We start from the raw sequence: 21,552 nt of genomic DNA, 5'->3' as shown, positions 1-21,552 counted from the left end.
GAGAGTACCAATCACTGAGGCAACCATAGCACTCCAAGCATTTCCCGAACTGAGATGACCAAATTTAGCAAAGCCAGGTTGGAATCTTATAGGGGACTGAGTAACATAGTGAGATGTGTGGCAGAATCAGGCAGCAAATGCAACGAGGCCCTAAATTGATATTGGCAATAATTTGCTCCAGTTTTTATGCCTTTCACAAGCAGTACGGTAACTCTCACTAGGCAACAGGCAAGTGCCACACTGACTGAGGATGATTATTAGCTGCAAAATGGTTTGTTAACAGCTCTACTTGCCTCATTGAGCTTCTGATCTCACCAAACAATGTCGCCATTGGGAAAGCCCAATAAGGAATCCAGAGCAAGCAGCTGGCAACTTCAGCTCCAGATCATCAACATTTTACAACAAGCTGCAATCACATGCAGTCACTTTCCACAGATATTGACATCCAATAATGGCCAAACTCTAAAAGCCCTCATGGCACATTTATGATCCACTTATAGAACACTTTGCAATTCACTTACATCCTTGGGCTGCACCGGCAGCTCTCACTGTTTAGCTTCACCAAAGACACTGCATAAGCTCACTCGATTCATGGGCTGGACCAGGCTGCATTACCAGTCTCTTCACTTGATGCCATAGCACTCACTCACTCTGAGCCAGTCTGGATCCTCACAGTATTCCTGCCTTTTTTGCACTTTGATCCTCCCCCCTCCCAGTGCAGACACAAAGCCAGGACACTTGTCATGGCTATCAGCAAACCTCAATCAAATAAAGGGGAGATAGCTTTCACTCAGGGCTTCCTGGTACAGTAAGTGAAGAGCAGCCTCCAAAACCAGTCCAGGTCCTGCTTCAATTGGGCAGAGTAGAACCTTAGAATGAATGAAGATCTGAATAGGACAGCACAGCACAATCCCAGAGTCTTTCTGTCCAGTTCTCTGCTGATTCCTCACAGAATGATAGAGAGGTAGGTATTACGGGTGATGAAATTGAGTGACACTGACATTGCTTCAGGTAGAGAGATATGCCAAGCTGGCAGAAGGCATGCAGGGTTAGTCATGCTGTAGGTTGGGGGTGGGCTATAGTCATTGACCTTCTTCCGAAATTGCTGGATATTCCTCCAGACAACTGAGACTGCTTTAACCCAGGGGACAACCTAGCACCAGGCTGACACGGTCTGGCATGGTAGCCTGCACTGCTGGTCCTGGGGGAGGAAGAAGTTCCCACTATGTCTGCAAAGCAGGGTGCTGATGCACGTCCCATTCCTGCCATATCTGGAGTAAATGTCAAGAACCACTCAAGGCAGGTCCAGATTGACAGCGCTTGTCCAGGTGCGTCATGGGATTTTAAAGATAGCACAGGCACAAGGGCTACCAATCGTTTGGCTGATATCTGCCATATGGTAAGTTGCTCTGGGATTGTGTGTGGTAAGATGGGATGGAAATCAGATGTGACAGAATGCCATAGGGGCGTGGTAGCTATTCAATGAGGTTCATTTGGTAAAATATGATGACAGATTTTGCAACTACAATCCCTCCAAAAACTCAATTCAACTCACCTTTGGTCAAAAAATGTAAAATTCAGCCCCAATGATTCGACTCAGTCAGTTTATGTTCTTAATGTATTTATCAATTGAACTACTACATATTTTTAAAAACATATTAATTTTTTAGTACTGTAAGATAAAACTTGCATGGAGGGCTTCTGGGAAAGGCATAAAACGAGTCAATCATAGATTCCATTCATTGCAGATAGAGGCCATTCAGCCCATCAGGTCTGCAACAACCTAGTGAACAGCATTGCACCCAGACACATCTTATCTCCACATGTTATTAATCTAGCTAGCCTACACATCCCTGGACTGTGGGAGGAAACCAGAACAAATAATGGAAACCCATGCAAACACAGGGAGAACATGCCAACTCCACACAGTCACTCAAGGCTAGAAATGAGCCTGGTTCCCTAGTTCTGTGAGGCAGCACAGCTAAGCACCGAGCCACCATGCTGCCCTTTTTTGTTGGTTTGTCAAAAAATTAGAACAGGGAGAAAGTGAGGACTGCAAATGCTGGAGATCAGAGTCCAGAGTGTGGTGCTGGAAAAGCACTGCAGATCAGGCAGCATCCGAGGAGCAGGAGAATTGAAGTTTCGGGCAAGGGTCCTTCATCAGGAAATTAGAATAATCCATTCAGTGTTGATCCTGTTACTATTTAGGACTTGCTGATACAGTTCATGCTTCTCTCCCTTGAGCACAACACATCATGCTAAAAATGTTCATGTCCTGACCTCCATTTGCAACAAGTATATCAGAATAATTTAACTGGTATGAAATGCAAGATTTGCTAGTTGATGCCAGGGCTATAAAAATAATGAGAAGTCAAAATAAACTTTGCAAAAATGTGAGTACATGAGCACTAAGCTACTGCACAATTTTAAAACTAAACCTTTTTGTTGATAATTGGTATGCATCTCCATTATATACTTACCTGGAAAAATTTTGGACTATTGCTTTTTGAGATTCTTGCTTTGCAGTACAATTATCATGCAGGCAATATCACTTTTAGCAAATAGTGATGTGATGGAAGTTTCAATGGTGCTGAGAACATGCTAAACCAACCAGAACTAAATTAATCTGACCTCTTTCTTTTGCTAACAGATGCCTGCTTCCTCATCTTAATACATCTATTACTACACAATGCACTTGCATGATTGAGAACAGGATTTAAGCTCCATTTAGATTACAGCTAATTATATTAAACAGACAGGCATTTTCCTTTCAAATTAGCCAAAAAAAGATGAGAATTGATTAAAGTAAGAATCTAATAAAAATGGATTTACTGTAAATCTCATTGTGCCATAAAATGGAGGGTTCGGTTAAGAGTAACTAAATTAATCTCTGTATCTCAACTGCCATCAGGAAACAGAGGCATAGCAAGAGCTAAGAAAACTGTTGAAAATGTTCACTTTGTTGAACATGATTGGAAGGCATTGGAACAGCATAACTGACCTCCACCTTCTTGGGCTAAAAAAAGGCAAAATAAGCCACAAGTCATGCCACTGGCTGATAGCCAACAACCTCCCTCACCAATTTCCCCCTTTTCACACACCCTGTCCACTTTCTGCTGCTAAATAGCCTGGCAGCATATGTGGATGACTGAATTTCAACCAGGAAGCAATGGCTTTAACTTTTATAACACATTGGCACTTCCTATTAGATGGTTGCTGAGTTATGATATTCCCATTTTAGGGTAATTAAACTACTGGTAGAAAACAGATAGACAGCAGTCTGCTCTCCCCAGAGTAAGGTCCAAGTCTGTCTGACGTGTGGGACTGAGTTGTGAGAGCCGAAAAGCATCTCACTGTGACCCACCAAATAGCACTAGTTAGGACACTGATGCTCAGTACAATAGGTGGACTGGACTCTGATTCACATCTTACAAATAGTCAATCTGTGTCACTCCCCATCTTGCCTGAAACAGCTGTATGCACTGGCTGCCCGTTCAAAACCTGGTCAAGATGGCAGAGTGTGGTAATGTAAGTGGGGAAAGAAGTGATCTAAGATTGCATTCAGGTTGCTACTTGTTTCTGCAGTCAGAGGGAACTTAGTGAGACTGGTTCAGAGTTTGTTACTAACAGAAGCTGTGTCAGCAGTTAGAAACTGCTAACATTAATGGGTCATAACATTGTGATGAAGTGATCCGATATTGCATTCAGGTTGCTACATACCTGTTTCTGCCAGTCAGAGGGAACTTAGTCAGACTGGTTCAGATTGTGCTACTGACAGAAGCAGTGACAGCAGTTAGAAACTGCTAATATCAATGGGTCATAACATTGTACCATATGCTAATGGCTTATTTAACTCTACCCTAAGGATTTTCAAAAGAAAAGTCCAGTGCTTAGGTATTTACAATTAAATATTTTGGAAAGACCTTTGTAGGTTATATCACTCCACAAGCACTTGTCACAAAATAATCATGACCCGTACCACAATGTTCAAGTGCAGAGCAAGCTGGTCACTTCTATCTGTGATGCTTTGTTCCTACTTACACTCTGAGATTAATTTATACATTATTTTCTCATCTTTAAATGCTTCAGCAAGATGAATAAACATCCTTTCATGTCTTTTGGGAAGTATTTCAGTCATGTAGAATTGAGTTATTAGTTGCTGACCCTATCTGACCAGGCAGCCCACAGCCATTTCCATTAGTGCGAATTCAATATGACTAGCTAGCCCATTATCACCTAATTTTTGTCTCATTTCAATACAAATAGGTGACCTTTAGCTTTCAAAGTAAACCATCACAAGCATAACTTGTTTGTAACATTACGCTGCTGTCACTTTTTCTCATGTGAATAATGTAGTGTAAATTGCAGCCTTTAGTAAAAATTAATTCAGATTTTCCTCAGATTCTACGATATTTCTTTCTTGCTTCAAAATGTCCAATCACTAACACACATTTTAAGTGTAGACAAGTCACAGCATAATTTATATAATTCTCTTATAATAGCAAACACTGAATTCTATGCATCACATTGGAATGCAGGGAAATGGATAATGTATACCTGTTTCTATGGTTACCTCTCAACATCAAAGTTTAACACAAAGCGACACAAATTTTCTCCTCAAAGATTCAACAGTGCTGATCATAAAGGGCTTTGAGAACACTTCAAGCCAAGCAAAAGTATTATATCTTTTGTGTACTACATTGCAAAAATGCATTTTTCTTAACCGCTTCCTTTATAACACATTGTCCTTATTTTTACCGAGTTGGAAGAATGCCTATGGAGTTCAACAAATGTGATCATCAAGAGAAGCAAATTCTATTTGCAGTTTCCAGTATCTACAATATTTTGTTTTTATTCAACATGATCACCATTCTGTTTATTATTGTGGAACCAGCTGCAACAGCATGAGCTCTCCAGTTTTGCTGGTGACAGCACCTCCAGCCCCAAACCACACCTCAATTTTTCCATCTGCCAGTTGAAATGATAGCAGGATGTCAGCAGTCTACTGATCCAAAGGCTGGCTGGACTACCTTCATAGATAACCTACTTCGGATTTCTGGATCTTCCACTCAACTGCCCTATCGATGCAACGATGTTCTCTTAATAAACAGATAATATGACATCACTGCAGTAACAAACTAATTAAGATAGATCCAAGACACACCAGAACAGTTCTAAATCACTGGACACCCGTTTCAATATAGAAATGAGGCATGAGAAAAATTAATGAGCAAAAAGAATAAGATTGCTTTCCTAGCAATGTTTAGCTAGAACCCATCTGATCATTAGAGTTAAAACAAATTAATGCCTCAAGCACAGTTTATAGGCACTAATTGAGCAGTGAAATGCACTGAAGAACACCACATTAGTCATTTTTCAGCATTGGTGTTACTGATATGCATTTTGCTGCCATTTCATTAGGAACATACTGCCTCAATACACTAATCATATGCTCAGTCACAGAACAATCAGTACATTGAGCATCTGCAAGCTGTGCCCCCACAGCTAAAGCTGATATGGTATCTGTTCTTTTGAGTAACCTCAATTATATAGGAGGCATTTCATGGTTGATCCTAATGACCAAATGCTTATCACTGACCCATCAAGTGTCAGTGACTGCTATACGGTTTAACATTATGTAGGCTGCATTCTGCTGTCACTGCTATTGACTTCAGATGGGATATATTCCACAATAAATTGTTTTGAAATACTACCTACACTAAGAAGAAAAAAGGTACCTTGTCAACATGTTGCATGTTGCGAGCTAATGGGCTGTACAATTGTTTGTGTTACAAAATCAAGCAGATTATTTCATATCCTTTTGAAATCTGAAAATATCTAAAGTTGTTTCACCTGCTATTATTCAACAGTAATATCCTAGGAGTTTACCACATTTGTTCCAACAGCTTGTCAGTATAATGTTACAATATTTGTATAGTTTTTATACGAACAAGGTTATGAACATTTTCATGAGATTTTCATTTAAAAATCAAAAAACAATAGAGCTAATTGGTGCTTTGATGATTTCACTTCAGCAAACTGTTCAGAGCAATACTTTATTTTTAACCTGTTGAAAATTACTCAACAATATTTCTTCTGCACGTTAAATTCATGAAGGTCACCTTTCTCATGCATTTCATAACATTAACCTGCAATTTGCATCAGTATTAATATAAATCATCCAATGAAAGTCTAAATGTCAGAATTGTGCTGAAATTTGCATACCTGCAACTTTGATGCATCTTAAATGAGAATTACATATGTAACGTAACATTTAGAATTGTCTTTATAAATCTGTGTTCTTTAATGTAGTTGCCTTGATCTTTTGACCTACTTACTATTCATTTTTAACATTCATTCTTGAGAAGTGAAGATTTTGCTTAAAAGATCAGCATTTATTGTCCGTCTCTACTTGCTCTGAGAAAGTGCTGGTAAGCTACCATCTTGATCTACCGCAACCCACCTGCAAGTGCAACCATAATACTGCGAGGCATTGAGATCCAAGGTTTTGATTCAGTGACAATAAAGGAATAGCAATTACAAGTCAGGATGCTGTGTAACCTGAAGGGGAACTTGCCATTGGTATTGATGTTCCCATCCTGTCCTTATATTTCTTGATTGTTGAGATTGCAAGTTTGGAAGGGACTGCTGAAAAGAGCCTTGCTGAACTACATTTTGAGGATTTTACGTGCTGCTCCCACAGTGCACGGTGGAGGAGGAGAGTGTGAATGCTTAAAGTAGTGGATGGGATGCTGGTTGTGGCTTGGGTAGTGTTGCGATTCATGAGTGTTGGTGGATCTACACTCATCCAGACAGGGGAGAATATTCTATCACTTCCCTAATTGGTGCCCTATAGATGGTAGACAATCTATTCTCTCTGATTGATTCATTCATTCATTCCTGTCCTGATGAAGGGCTTTTGCCTGAAAGGTCGGTCTTCCTGCTCTTCGGATGCTGCCTGACCTGCTGTGCTTTTCCAGCACCACTCTAATCTAGAGTCTGATTTCCAGCATCTGCAGTCTTTACTTTTGCCTATTCTCTCTGATAGCCAATGACCTCAGTTTTACTAAAGTGCGTGGGCGGTACAGTGGTTAGCACTGCTGCCTCACAGCGCCAGAGACCTGGGTTCAATTCCTGCCTCAGGTGACTCTCTGTGTGGAGTTTGCACATTCTCCCTGTGTCTGCGTGGGTTTCCTCCAGGTGCTCTGGTTTCCTCCCACAGTCCAAAAATGTGCAGGTTGGTTGAATTGGCCATGCTAAATTGCCCGTAGTGTTAGGTGAAGGGGTAAATGTAAGGGAGTGGGTTGTGTGTCGGTGTGGACTTGTTGGGCCAAAGGGCCTGTTTCCACACTGTAAGTAATCTAATCTTCTAGATGCTACCCACATGTCAATACTTTCATTGAAATAGCACCGTGATTTTTTTTTTTCCTCAGATACGTTGATAGAAATAAATGAGGATTTCTGTAATGGAACATTTACAGCCTGAAGGAAAACAAGACTCCTCTCTTATAACAGCTTATAATTCTGAGGAAGGGTCACTCGACCCAAAATGTTAACTCTAATTTCTCTCCACCAATGCTGCCAGAACTGCTGAACTTTTCCAGCAATTTCTGTTTCCATTTCTGATTTACAGCGTCTGCAGTTCTTTTGGTCTGACTCAGAAAGATGCAGTCATATGGAAATGGAAACTGAAGCCAGCATGCAGCTGAAGTTTTGATTGTAATGGAAACATAAATCTTCCTCTAAATAAAGGGTTACACAAAATTACAAGTGCCAGCAGCACACTATTGTATCTATAAGCTGCTCAGAACACTGGGAAATGCATTATTTTGTGAACTTCGAAGTATATAAATTGCATAGTGTAGTCACTGTAGCAAAAGCTTTTACACACAATAGGTTTGAGTCCATTATCTCTGACATTGGACGTTAACTGAGATATATACATTGTTTTGATTGACCCACATGGCAATGGTATCATGATAGCAACAATTGCCTAGAGTCAATGCATCATTTCTTTTTTTATTTCAGCTCATTGTAGTAAACATTACTTAGGTAGCATTTTTCCTCACACAGTGGCAGATTCTTTTTAATGCACATAAACTGAGTAAGGCTTAAATGTCATTCTGGGTGAGGCGCAAAAGTCTAGCGAGATGCAACTAGGATTCGAGGACTGTCCAGGTGAATTAGTAAGATCTGATTAACATTATCTTATGTACTATCTCTCCTCTAAACCTTATGTTTGAAATATTAATATTTTTTAAAAACTAGCTATTTTGTGTAATTTTGAGTCAGAAATGGTAATAGTTTGCATTTCTCACTGGTGTACAGTGACACAGAATGTAATTTTCTTTCCTCCCTAAACATGGTGAGAAGAGAAATAATGGGGAACGTTGGCCTAGCTGAGATACTCCCCTTTTTCTAGCCACCTCAAAACTAAGTGTTGGAATAGAATATCTACTGGGGACTTTCTCCACACACCAGACATTAAGATCCTTAAGTGATAATTCATCTGAACTCACTAACTGCCCAAGCGGCTGACTCCCCAGCAGTGGAGACAAAAGACGACTAGGAGTAATTGAGGGCACGAGGAGGGAGCAAGGCAAAGGGACTCTGAAAATCACCAGCCAGCCCTTGCCTCTGACTCCATTCTCTCAGCAACTCCAGTTGCAAAAATTAAAAATTACCATTTTGCCGCAGCATCCCCCCAAGGTGTAGGTTGTGACCAGAGTACTTTAGGACCTTGAAGCTGCCAGCTTCTGCCTGGTCACCCAGATAACCAGCATTGAGGTCCGTGATAGAGCTAGGCACACTGTTTTGCTGACCAGCCAGCTCTTAATGAGCTGATTGGCAGGCGATTGAGTGAACTATCTTACACAACCGTCCTCAAACATTTTAAAAGAAAGAGAAAATTCTGTCCATAGATTTTAAATAAATTAAAGCTCAGACCCATATTGGAGAAGAGTGACAGTACTTGGGTTCACCTAATGGTCATGCTCTGGAACAGGTTCCATATATTGTTTATTCGATATCTGGTTAGCCTGTTTCTCTGCTGTACATCTTTATTACTCTATGACTCTAAATGCAAGGATTTACAATATTTGGCTAATTTGGCATGTGACGAGTACTAAGTGCAGCATGCTCAGAAGAAGTAAGTGTCCTTTCTTCCTACATGCGCAACTCAACCAGCTACTCAAGACACAAATGGAGCTTCTCTAAGCCAAAGAAGAACAAAATGAAAAGTCCACAAATTCTAAGATTATGATTACACTTCCAGCAGTTTTGGCAGAAATTTGAACAGACGTCTAAGATTTAGTTTCGTCACTCTATTGGAAAATAAATTGTGGCATAGAAGGTGACAGAGTAAATGAAAGATCTCGATCAAGTGGAAAGTGCGTGATTGCAAATCAGGAGCCTGCTTTACTGATTGATGCCAGTATTGAGGTCTACCCAAAGGAACCATCTGAGAAATAATTTGCAAAATAAGGGAAAGGAAAACAAAATGTATCACCTAGACAGGGAACGAAACGTCTGCAAATCAACTTCCCCGACAGCGAACATACCCACAACTACGATGTATCAAATTATCCAATAGTTTCATTATTCCTCTAAAAATCAATTCCCAATGTTTAACAAATATCTGCCATTCCAGAAATTTATTGCTGACTGAAGTCCTTTTCCTGATGTAACTTATTTTTAAATTTAAAAAAAACATGCTGACACGTCGAGATTTGACTGAAAATTTCCAGCAACTTGAATGAATGGATCAAATACCTGATGAAGAAAGAAGCTGCGGCTGAGGTGCCAGAAGAAATTCGGTTTGGTAATAATGAATTCTGTGAGGCTGCTGGGCCCATCGCCCAGGTTTGACTGCTGCTGTTTGGCGGGATGCTCGTTTCTTGAGACAAACTCTCTTTTCCACACTCTGTCATTGTTGTCGGTGCCTAAACATAAAAGAAAATGGTCAGCGATGGATGATAGATCGACTTGTGAGGTATTTTGTTTTATACCTTTGTTGGTTAGCTTCCACGTTCGTTGTAGAGATTACAATAGCGACAACTAAAATTAATTAAGGTGGACAAGCACGTCTTTCACTGTCCAGTATTAGAGGTTACAACCATGAATTTGCTAGTCAAGCAGCATGCAACTGAGAGGCTTTGGTCAGAGTAATGCACAGTTAAACAGTCTGACAACCATGAAGTAATGGAGAAATATAAACCGATTTTCATTATTGTCACACATTTTATCATTCAATTGCAGAGCTGTTTGTCTTTTGTTATGAATGTCTGCCATACATGGTTTCTCAGTAGTCCATCATGTAGGGTTACTACTTATTGAAGTGATAGCTCATACAAGTGAAATAAATTTAGCCATCTGCAATATCATTCAACTTTCCTTTTGGAAAAGCCTTTGTTTATCTATTTACTGTCTATTTGTAAAAATGCAATAAATATTAAAATGCTAAATATTGTAGTCCAGTTGAACAGAAACTACTTAACATCTTCCTTGCATAGTGTTTACTGGTTTATATAATTGAGATATATGTACACACACATACACACAGCAGATTAATCAAAACAACTGGGTCAGTATGATTATTTGAGTACAGTGCTATACAATCTTTTCCAAACATTAGACTTTAATAGTCTTCATTAAAACAAAAGTCAGCATTTTAATAATAGTTTCAATTTAAAAAAGCATGCTTATACATACTCTTTCAAACCCCACAGCCCCCACAACTAGAGAACAAAATCATATCTAAAATCTATGAATCCATGGGAAGGGATATTTGGAACAAAGATGATGAAAGGATAAAATAAGACAGCTTTAAAAATGAGAGACTTTAATTACGAAAGTATTTCTAGTTTGATTGTTTTCAAAATGTATAATACCACTGGTAATTCATAATCTCAGGTCATAATGGTTAGTAACTGCACATTTATTTCTTCCTACAGTAATTTGAATATTTGGAATACACTGATGTAGTATGGTAATTTTATGTGGTTCTTAAGGATTAATGCAATATTTAGAAATAGGGAAAATCTATTTATGAAGATTAATTATATAATGCTGACTGCATAAAGTTAAAGAATCAAAAGGTATACACCTCACCATTATAGCTGCATGTAGCACATTCTGACCAATGTACACCGGCACCTCCACATCATCCCAATATTACAGGACCAATGTGATTTTTCTTGGCTTGGTCTCATACAAATCATATCCCTTTTGTCCATTCAAGATACCAGAAATACTCCAGCAGTTAATTCTCATTTCCAAATATCTTCCATAAGGATGTCAATAGAAAGCATTGCTGATACTACACCAGGAATTTGCCATATAAAACTATACATCAAACAGTCTCAGTCACTCTGTCAGAGTCAACAAACGGAAACATACAGCAGTTAAATAGGAACTGTGACTTGTATGGGCTGTTAACCGTGAAAAGCAAACTCAAGGGGGAAAGAAACTAACTAATAAAACCTGTCAACAGATTTTAAATTCTGTAGTTTGAATTCTCAGTCTTCTGCCATATATATATAACCTTTGGCCCACCATCAGGCCAAAGCTATGTCATTAAACAGGGACGTAACATATGGCTGCTGCTAATCATGTGTGTGGTGCAGAGAGGCAGCAATAAGCCATGGAGTGGAGGTAAAACTAGAGAGACATTCATTTTCTCTTAGATTTTTCTGTCTGATGTCATTGAAACTGCTGAAAGATATATCAGTTTCCAGCTATGAATTTCCATTTACTGTTGAGTTCAATGCCTCAGGCCTTCCAGATAAGACTTCTGAAAAGAGCTGTTCACAGTAAAAACACACACTTTTGCTATATGACAAAGGAGGGGAATAAAGCAATTGGAATATTGTTTAAAGTACACTTAACACAAACTTCAGCGCTTTGTTTTGTTCATGCATCTTCTATTTTCTTCTTTAATTCTGCAAACTTGTCTTTTGGCAGCAAGTGAATTTTATTAATACCAATACAATACAAGAGCAGAGCCAACTGACTTCTGCAAATTGCTTTATTGCTTAACTATCAATGTAATAATTATACAATGTAATAATTAAGTGAAGAAAGTGGTTTCTTAAAGGGCTTGTGCTTCATTAAATAAATATTACATTATTGTAATTGTCCTCTCACTGAAGACAGGGGCTTGAACAAAACACACCATATTGTCACAAGAATTAAATCTGTGAACCATCAAACACTATTTATTTACAGAACTATATACCATCATATTCAAACTGAAGGCCTAAATAACTCAGGGAAGTGTTTCGCTATTTACGAAGTGACACAAGCTTGCAGTGTTGTAATTTATACTTATCTAAGTGCATTGACAGAAGGTACACATTGTAGAAGTGAAGAATTTAGCAAGTCTGCAACAATTACCTGAGGGATTTGTTCAGATGTTTAACCAGAATGAGTACATAACTTTAAAGTCTTCAATGATCTTGGCTCTACATTTTATAGCCCTCTCCACAGCCATAAAGCTAGGACAAAAGCTAAACCTTCTTTCTTCAGAAACCATCATACGCATACAGTGAAACTGTAAACTTAAAAGGTTTCAACAGGCAAACACTTTCTAAATTACCAATCACTGGCAGACAGAAAATGTGCAATGGCTGCTTTCAAATTAAATCTCTTCATAAGAACTCAATACAATTTTATAGCTACAGAAGAGAAGCCAAACATTCAGTCCTTAATCATGTGCCACCGTTCAAGTGTGAATGGTGCTGGACAATTCAGTGGAGGAGAAGGCTCGTCAAAAATCTCTCCCCTCAATGAGAGCGGAGCTCAGCACATCAGTGCAAAAGATAAAACTGAAGCACTTGCATTCATCTTCAGCCAGAAGTGCCAAGGGGATGATCCATCTCAACTTCCTCACAGATGCCAGTCTTCAGCTAATTCAATTCACTTAATTCATGGCTGAAGGCATGAGACACTGCAAAGGCCCAGGGCTCTGGCAATGTTCCAGATTTGCGTTCCAGAACAAGCCATGCCACGAACCATGCTGTTCCCAAGTGATACCAGTTCCCAAACCAACAGTTGCCCAGCAATATGGAAATGGCTCAGATACATACCTGCAGGACAAATCCAACCTGTCTAATTATTGTCCAACAGTCTACTCTTGGTCAAATTGTTGAAAGGGGTCATTCACAGGGCTAGCAAGCACTGTTTGCAAATGAATAACTTGAGTTTTGCCAGAGCCACGCAGTTGCTGACCTCATTACAGCCTTGGTCCAAACATGGACGGAAGAGCTGAATTCCAGAGATGAGGTGACTGACTTCCTTTGACATCAAAGTAACATTTGACCACATGTGGCATTAAGAAACCTTAGCAAATCTGGAGTCAACAGAAAACAGGGAAAGATTCTCTGCTGGTTGGAGTCATACATGGCACAAAGGAGATGGTTGTGGTTGGTGGAGGCCAGTCATCTCAGTTCCAGGGCATTTCTGAGGGAGTTCCTCAGGGAAACTGTTCCAGCCCTTGCCATTTTCAGCTACTTCAAGAAATGACCTTCCCTCCATTATGAGGTCAGACATTAGGATGATCGCTGAATTGGAAAAGCCATATAAACACTGTGGCAAAGGTTGAGTATTCTGCAGCACATATCGCACCTCCTGACTCTCCAGAGTTTGTTATAATCCAGCTGCCTGGAAGAGCTCAACTCTAATAACAATTAAGAAACTGGACACTGTCCAGGACAAAGCAGCCCACTTCCAATTGGTACACCATTCACCATCTTCAGCATTGACTCCCTTCATCACTAACACACATAGAAGTAGTATGGTGTACAATCTATAGTGTGCTCTGTAGAAATTCAACAAGGCTGTTTTGACAGCATCTTCCAAACCCATAACCTCAACTAACCTAGGACAGTGGCAGCAGAGTCATAGCAACAGCACCTGCTGCAAGTTCCCCTCCAAGCCATATACCATCTTGACTCAGAACTATATCACAACTCCCTTAATCTTCCTTGATCAACATTCTGGAATTCCCTTCCTAAAAGCACTGCAGATGCGTCAACACCGCAAGGACTGTCTTAGTTCAAGAAGGCACTTCACCACAACCTTCTCAAACAATTTAAGGATGGCCTAGTCAATGATGGCCACGTCCTCGGAATGTATTGTTAAAAATCATCTCATTGCTGATGAGTATGCGAACTCCAGATACAACCTTCATCCATACCTTTGATACTTATAGCTAACAAAAATTTATCGATTTCAGCTTTAAAATTTCTATAATCTGTTTGGAAGAGAGATTCCCAGATTTTCCAATCCTGGCTATTGTTTTGCTTTGTTAATGATTTCACTCTGTTACTATGTGCTGCATCATTCAAAACACAACCTCTCTTCCCCTCTACACACTGGTGACAGATGGGCTTTATCAGCACCTCTCCTGATCCTTCCACTAACTATAGATTTTCATACAGTTTATCTAATAGCCAATATCATGGGGAGACAGGGGCCTAGTTGCCAGGTCACTGGACTAGCAATTCAGAAGCTCTGGTTTCTACCTTGGTACACAGGTTCAAATCCTACTGCAGCAGCTGGTGGAATTTAAATTCAATAATAAAATTTGGAATTGAAAACTGATTCAGTAATGGTGCCCTTTGGTAAAGCTTGACCTATGTTGGGATTCCAGATCCCCACTGATGTGGTTGACTATTAAATGTCCTCTGACATTGCCCTGCAAGCCATTCAGTTCAAGGGCACTTAGTGATAGACAACACATGATGACCTTGCTGGTGCATGAAAGAATTTAAAAAAATGTGATTTGCAGAAATTTGACAAGATCAAAGCCATCGTCTTTTAGTAATAGAGTCATAGAGATGTACAGCACAGAAACAGACCTTTGTCCATGCCGACAAGATATCCCAACTCACTCTAGTCGCACCTGCCACCACTTGGCTCATATCCCTCCAAACCCTTCCTATTCATATACCCATCCTGATGCCTTTTATATGTTGCATTTGACTAGTCTCCACCACTTCCTCTGGCAGCTCATTCCATACACATACAACCCGCTGCATGAAAATGTTGCCCCTTAGGTCTCTATTATATATCATTCCCTTCTCACCCTAAACCTGTGCCCTATAGTTCTGGACTCTCTCACCCCAGGGAAGTGACTTTGTCTATTTATCCTATCCAAACTCCTCATGATTTTATAAACCTCTATAAGGTCACCCCTCAGCCTCTGACACTCCAGGAAAAAGTAGCCCCAGCCTATTCAACCTCGCCCTATAGCTCAAATCCTCTAACCCTGGCAACATCCTTGTAAATCTTTTCTGAATCCTTTCAAGTTTCGCAACATCACTGCCATCTGACTGAAGAAATTCCCTCTTGTCTCAGTTCTAAAGGTTCATCCCTTCACTCTGAGGCTGTGCCCTTGGGTCCTAATGTCTCTTACTCGTGGAAACATCTTCTCCACATCACTCTGTCCAGGCCTCTCATTATTCTGTAAGTTTCAATGAGATCCCTTCTCAACTCCACTGAGTACAGATCCACAATCTTCAACCACTCATCATATGACAAGCCCTTCATCCCCAAGATCATGCTTGTAAACCTCCTCTGAACTCTTTGTAACTCCCACACAGCCTTCCATGGATGAAGAGCCCAAAACTATTCACAATATTCCAAATGTGGTTTGACCAAAGCCTCACACAGCTTCAGCAGTACATCCCTCTTTTTGTATTCTAGCCCTCTCAAAATGAATGCTAACATTACATTTGCTTTCCTATCTGCCAACTGAACCTATCAGAGTCATACAGCACAGAAGTAGACCTTTCGGTTCAACCAATCCCGACCGACCATGTTTCCAAGCTAAACTAGTCCCACCTGCCTGCGCTTGGCTCATATCCCTCCAAACCTTTCCTATTCATGTACATATCCAAATGTCTTTTAAACATTGTAACTGTACCCGCATCCACCACTTTGTCTGGCAGTTCATTCCACTCTCTGTGTAAAAAGGTGTTGCCTTGATGTCCTTTTTAAATCTTTCTCCAATCACCTTAAAAATTATGACCCCTAGCTTTGAATACGCCCACCCTCGGGAAAAGACCCTTGTCATTTACCTTTTCCATGCCCCTTGTGATTTTATAAACCTCAATAAGGTTACTCATCAACCTCCTACACTTCAGTGAAAAACATTTCAATCTTTCCAGACTATTTTTATATCTCAAACCCTCCACTCCCAGCAACATCCTTGTAAAACTCTTCTGAACACTCTTCAGTTTAATAATGTCATTTCCATAGCATTGTGAACAGAACTGCACTCCAGAAGAGGCCTCACCAATGTCCTGTACAACCTCAACATGATGTCCCAACTCCCATACACAAAGATCTGAGTATGTAGACTAGTATGCTAAATGCCTCCTCAAACACCCTGCTTACCTGTGGCGAAAATTTCAAAGAACTATGTATCTGAACCCCTAGTCTCTTTGTATATTAACTTTAATAGTATCCTGAACTAGGACCCCCAAGTCCCTATGTAATTCAGATTTCTGAAGCCTTTCCCATTTAGGAAATATCTTCGAGGAGAAAGTGAGGACTGCAGATGCTGGAGATCAGAGCTGAAAATGTGTTGGTGGAAAAGCGCAGCAGGTCAGGCAGCATCCAAGGAGCAGGAGAATCAATGTTTTGGGCATCAGGAATCTTCTTCCTGACCTCTCCGCCCCCACCCCCACTCCGGCCTATCACCCTCACCTTGACCTCCTTCCACCTATCGCATTTCCAACGCCCCTCCCCCAAGTCCCTCCTCCCTACCTTTTATCTTAGCCTGCTGGACACACTTTCCTCATTCCTGAAGAAGGGCTCATGCCCAAAACGTCGATTCTCCTGCTCCTTGGATGCTGCCTGACCTGCTGCGCTTTTCCAGCAACACATTTTCAGCCCATTTAGCAAATAGTCCACTCCTCTATTCTTCATAGCAAAGCACATAACCTGATACTCTCCCACGTTGTCTTTTATCTGCCATTTCTTTTCCCACTCTTCTATCCTTGTCCAGGTCATTCTGCAACCTCCCCGCCTCCTCAACATTACCCATCCTTCCACCTACCTCTGTGTCATCTGCAAACTTAGCAATAATGCCCCCAGTTCCTTCATCCAGATTGGTAATGCATGATGAGAACAGTTGTGATCCCAGATATGGCTTGATGGTGTATACTTTGTTTTACAATACTCCAGTGTTTCACACAAGGACATAACACTACATAAATAAAAGATGGTGTTATTGGGCTGTCATGGGGTTTCACTCTCAGAGTGCCTTGCCTCTGCTTCTCCTCTCCCATTCATGTGCAGAATAGGAACATTCTAAGAATTAAGGTTATTCCAGCTGTTCAGTTCTTTTGAACTTAACAGGCAGAGAAAGCTTAACGTTGAGAATGATGGAAGCAGGCAATACTTTAGTTAAGTATGGTCCAGGACTCAGTGAAATTCACTCACAAAGAAATTTGCTGTCAAACTCCAGAAATCTTATTTAATTACCATTCGGCCAATTTCAATCTGCACTGCTCGTGCATTTTCAGGTATGGATCTACATTAGCATAAATCAAGGAAAATGATACGAGGTAGCCTTTTTCATTAGGCAGGGCTGCGTAAATAGGCTGCAGGAGCAATCATTATCTTGCAAGGATCTCAAACACTCAAGGAAATTCTTGCCCATTAATGTACAATTTCTCTTGATTAAATATTTGTGCAATCCCCAATTCACACCAGACTTATACTGAAAAGTTTTTGGGAAATTCCAGCCCATAGTCCCTAACAATACATAGCCCACAGTATACTTGATGTTTATTTGTACTTATAACTAGTTTATACTATTCAGCAAATCATTTTATTGTTGGTTGACAATCTACGAATTTTGTACTGGAATCAGGATTAGAATGCATGTGTGGATCTGGCAGCTTTTGTCGTGATTCGAAAGTGCCAGTCCCTCTGCTGACTATCTTTTGGGGTTCTTATTGGCTAACACTTACATCATGGAATGAATCGACTCATCTTACATTACCTCAGCTCTGAATTAGATTCTCTTTATATAACCAATGTGCTCAGATTGACTCATAGAGCTAAGTCTGAATTAAATAGCAATTACTGGTAGAACAACAGATTCAAATCGATACAACAGAACAAATTTTTAAAAATTATCTTCAACAAATGCAATATTGAAGCAGCCCAAATGACTTTAAAGTTCCAAAAATAATTTAAGTAATGATTCCTTCAACTGGTAAATACTTTGGAACATAAATCTTATCACACAAATGCAATTCTAATTTACATTAAATTGAATTTATGAGAAATTCACAGAAAGGTCCAAGCCTAAGTGTCTCAGTAATTTACTACAACTGGTGGCCTGAAATATTGTTTTAGTTGAACAGAAGATTGGACCCAATGACAAATACAAATTTTTAAACCTCGACTTTTTCAACTTCAGATGTCTTGTGTTGTCTACTGTGTGTTTACAATGAAAGATTACACAACAGGTTTGCCTAAGGAACAGTGTAATAACATGTGTGGGATACCACTTTCTCCTGAGACTATTTTTGACACTCAAAGTCAACTACAAAACCACATTTCGCATTGCTGCTGTCACAAGCAAACAAAATCAAATTTCAACAAGGGGAACAAGAATGAATGGATGAAATAACACTTGACAACGTTATAAATAACAACCTGAATCTAACAAATATGAATCAATAATCCTTCTACAAGATACACTCAAATTCATCACTATGCCACAAATTTAAATTGACTACATAATGGTATGCAGCTACTGTATTTCATCTCAGTGATATATCTGAATAAAAGGGCAAGTTTTTCACATCTGAACATTTTCTTCATTCGTGAACTTCATAGGTCTTTTAATTTCTTTGAAAGTTCTTCATGTAAAAATTGTCTGAACACTGCATAAAACTATGAACAGTTACCCACTTTATAAAAAGAACACCATCGGAATGTAAAGCATGGTTAAACATCTGTGATGACCTTTGATCTTAAAGCAGTACAGCCTGAAAACAATGTAATTTTCTAAAATCTATGGAATCTATAACTGTTTTTCAGAATGTTTCAAAATGACTTTTAAGAGTTTGCAATGATTGTAAAGTGACCATTGTGACTTGCCTAAATAACAAGAAATATTGATTCATGGGACCTGACCAACCAAGTTGGAAGCATTTCCAGCAAGGAAGTTGACCTGTGGAAGCTGTTTGGCTGCCTGAAATAAGAACTGCAGGCAGAAGTTAATCAGCACACAATGAAGAACTCAAGGAAGCATTGTGCAAATGGTCTAATAATGTCAAAAACCTGGAAGATTGCATGGATAGCACAGAGACACTGAAGAGCTGGGTATTTTACTAAAATTGGACAAACTGTCAACCAAGGTGTTATTAGCTGGTCTGTTATGAAGGAACTCCAGAATGGGGATGACCCAGTTCACTGCATCTGAAAGCATACATATGAACATTTGAATTAAGAATAGCAGTAGACCATTTGGTCGCTTTAGCCTGTTCTGCCATTCAATGACTGATGTGATTACATCACATTCTCACCTACCGTCAATAAATCTTCCGATAAGATTGCCTGTCAAGAACTTATCCATTCTGACTTAAAGATAGTCAAAGACTGGGCTTCCACTGCCTTATAAAAGACAGTTCCAAAGACTTTAAGTAATCTGTGAGAAAAAGTAGCCCTCATCTGTGGTGACCCCATATTTTTAAACAAAGACCGCTAGTTCTAGATTCTTCCACAAGTAGAAATGTACTTTCTGCATCAACCTGAAAGACCATTTCAGGCTTTATATGTTTCAATCAAAATGCCCCTCACTCTGCTAAACTGCAATTGATATAACCATAGTCTGTTTAAGCTTTCATCACATGACATAATTAGGTATTAGTCGGATAAACTGCTCCAGGGAATTTACATCCTTCCTTTAATAAGGAAGCTATTGCTGCACACACTACACCAGATATAGTCTCACCAATGTACAGCATAACTACAAAAAAAAGCTCCCTATGTTTGTATTCAATACCTAGCAAATAAATGATAACATTAGAACATAGAACATTACAGCACAGTACAGGCCCTTTGGCCCTCGATGATGCACTGGCTTCTGAGATTAACCTACACTATTTCATTTTCATCCATATGTCTATCCAATGACCATTTAAATGTCCTTAAAGTTGATGAGTCTACTACTGTTGCAGGCAGGCCATTCCATGCCCCTACTATTCTCTGAGTAAAGATCCTACCTCTGACATCTGTCCTATATGTATCACCCCTCAATTTAAAGCTATGTCCCCTCATGCTAGCTATCACCATCCAAGGAAAAAGGCTCTCACTGTCTACCCTATCTAACCTCAGATTATCTTATATGTCTCAATTAAGTCCTCTCAACATTCTTCTCTCCAACAAAAACAGCCTCAAGTCTCTTAGCCTTTCCTCATAAGACCTTCCCTCTATACCAGGCAACATCCTAGTAAATCTCCTCTGAACCCTTTCCAAAGCTTCCACATCCTTCCTATAATGTGGTGACCAGAATTATATGTAATACTCCAAATGCGGCCACACCAGAGTTTTGCACATGATCTCATGGCTCTGAAACTCCATTTGCCACTTCTCAGCCCAGTCTGCAGCTTATCTATGTTCCTCTGTAACCCACAACATCCTTCAGCACTGTTCACAATTCTACCAACCTTAGTGTCATCCACAAATTTACTAACCCATCCTTCTACGCCTTCATCCAGGTCATTTATAAAAATGACAAACAGCTGTGGTCCCAAAACAGATCCTTACTGTACACCACTAGTAACTGAACTCCAGGATGAACATTTCCAATCAACCACCACCCTTTGTCTTCGTTTAGATAGCCAATTTCTCATCCAAACCATTAAATCACCCTCAATCTCATGCCTCCATATTTTGGGCAATAGCCTACCGTGGGGAAGCTTATCAAACACCTTACTGAAATCCATATACACTACATCAACTGCTTTACCCTCATCTACCTGTGTGGTCACCTTCTCAAAGAACTCAATAATGTTTGTGAGGCACAACCTACCCTTCACAAAACTGTGTTGACTATCACTAATCAACTTATTCCTTTCTAGATGATTATAAATTCTATCTCTTATAACCTTTTCCAACACTTAATCCACAAGCAAAGTAAGGCTCACTGGTCTATATTACCAGGGTTGTCTCTACTCCCTTTCTTCAATAAGAGGAAAACATTTGCTACCTTCCAATCTTCTGGCATTATTCCTGTAGACAATGATGTCAAAAGTTTTTGTTGCAAACGTTTCGTCCCCTGGCTAGGCGAGGTCATCAGTGCTTGGGAGCTTCCTGCGAAGCACTTCTTTGATGTTTCCTCCGGTGTTTATAGTGGTCTGTCCCTGCCGCTTCCGGTTGTCAGTTTCAGCTGTCCGCTGTAGTGGTTGGTATATTGGGTCCAAGTCGATGTGTTTGTTGATGGAGTTTGTGGATGAATGCCATGCCTCTAGGAATTCCCTGGCTGTTCTCTGTCTGGCTTGCCCTATAATGGTGGTGTTGTCCCAG

At 39.9% G+C, this 21,552-nt stretch overlaps 1 protein-coding gene across 4 annotated transcripts in view; it reads right to left on the bottom strand.

Annotated features, from left to right (window-relative positions):
• kif26ab (kinesin family member 26Ab) overlaps positions 1-21,552 on the bottom strand; it is a 241,477-nt gene that overhangs the window by 105,584 nt on the left and 114,341 nt on the right. For all 4 annotated transcript variants that reach the window (XM_043697536.1, XM_043697539.1, XM_043697537.1 and 1 more), the window contains one exon: positions 9,772-9,941. In XM_043697536.1, coding sequence (XP_043553471.1) covers positions 9,772-9,941 — 170 coding nt within the window. The remainder of the gene's footprint in view (positions 1-9,771; positions 9,942-21,552) is intronic.

Source organism: Chiloscyllium plagiosum, chromosome 10 (assembly GCF_004010195.1).
Source record: "Chiloscyllium plagiosum isolate BGI_BamShark_2017 chromosome 10, ASM401019v2, whole genome shotgun sequence".
NCBI classification, from domain to species: Eukaryota; Metazoa; Chordata; class Chondrichthyes; order Orectolobiformes; family Hemiscylliidae; genus Chiloscyllium; species Chiloscyllium plagiosum.
This window is presented reverse-complemented; position numbering and strand designations above follow the sequence as displayed.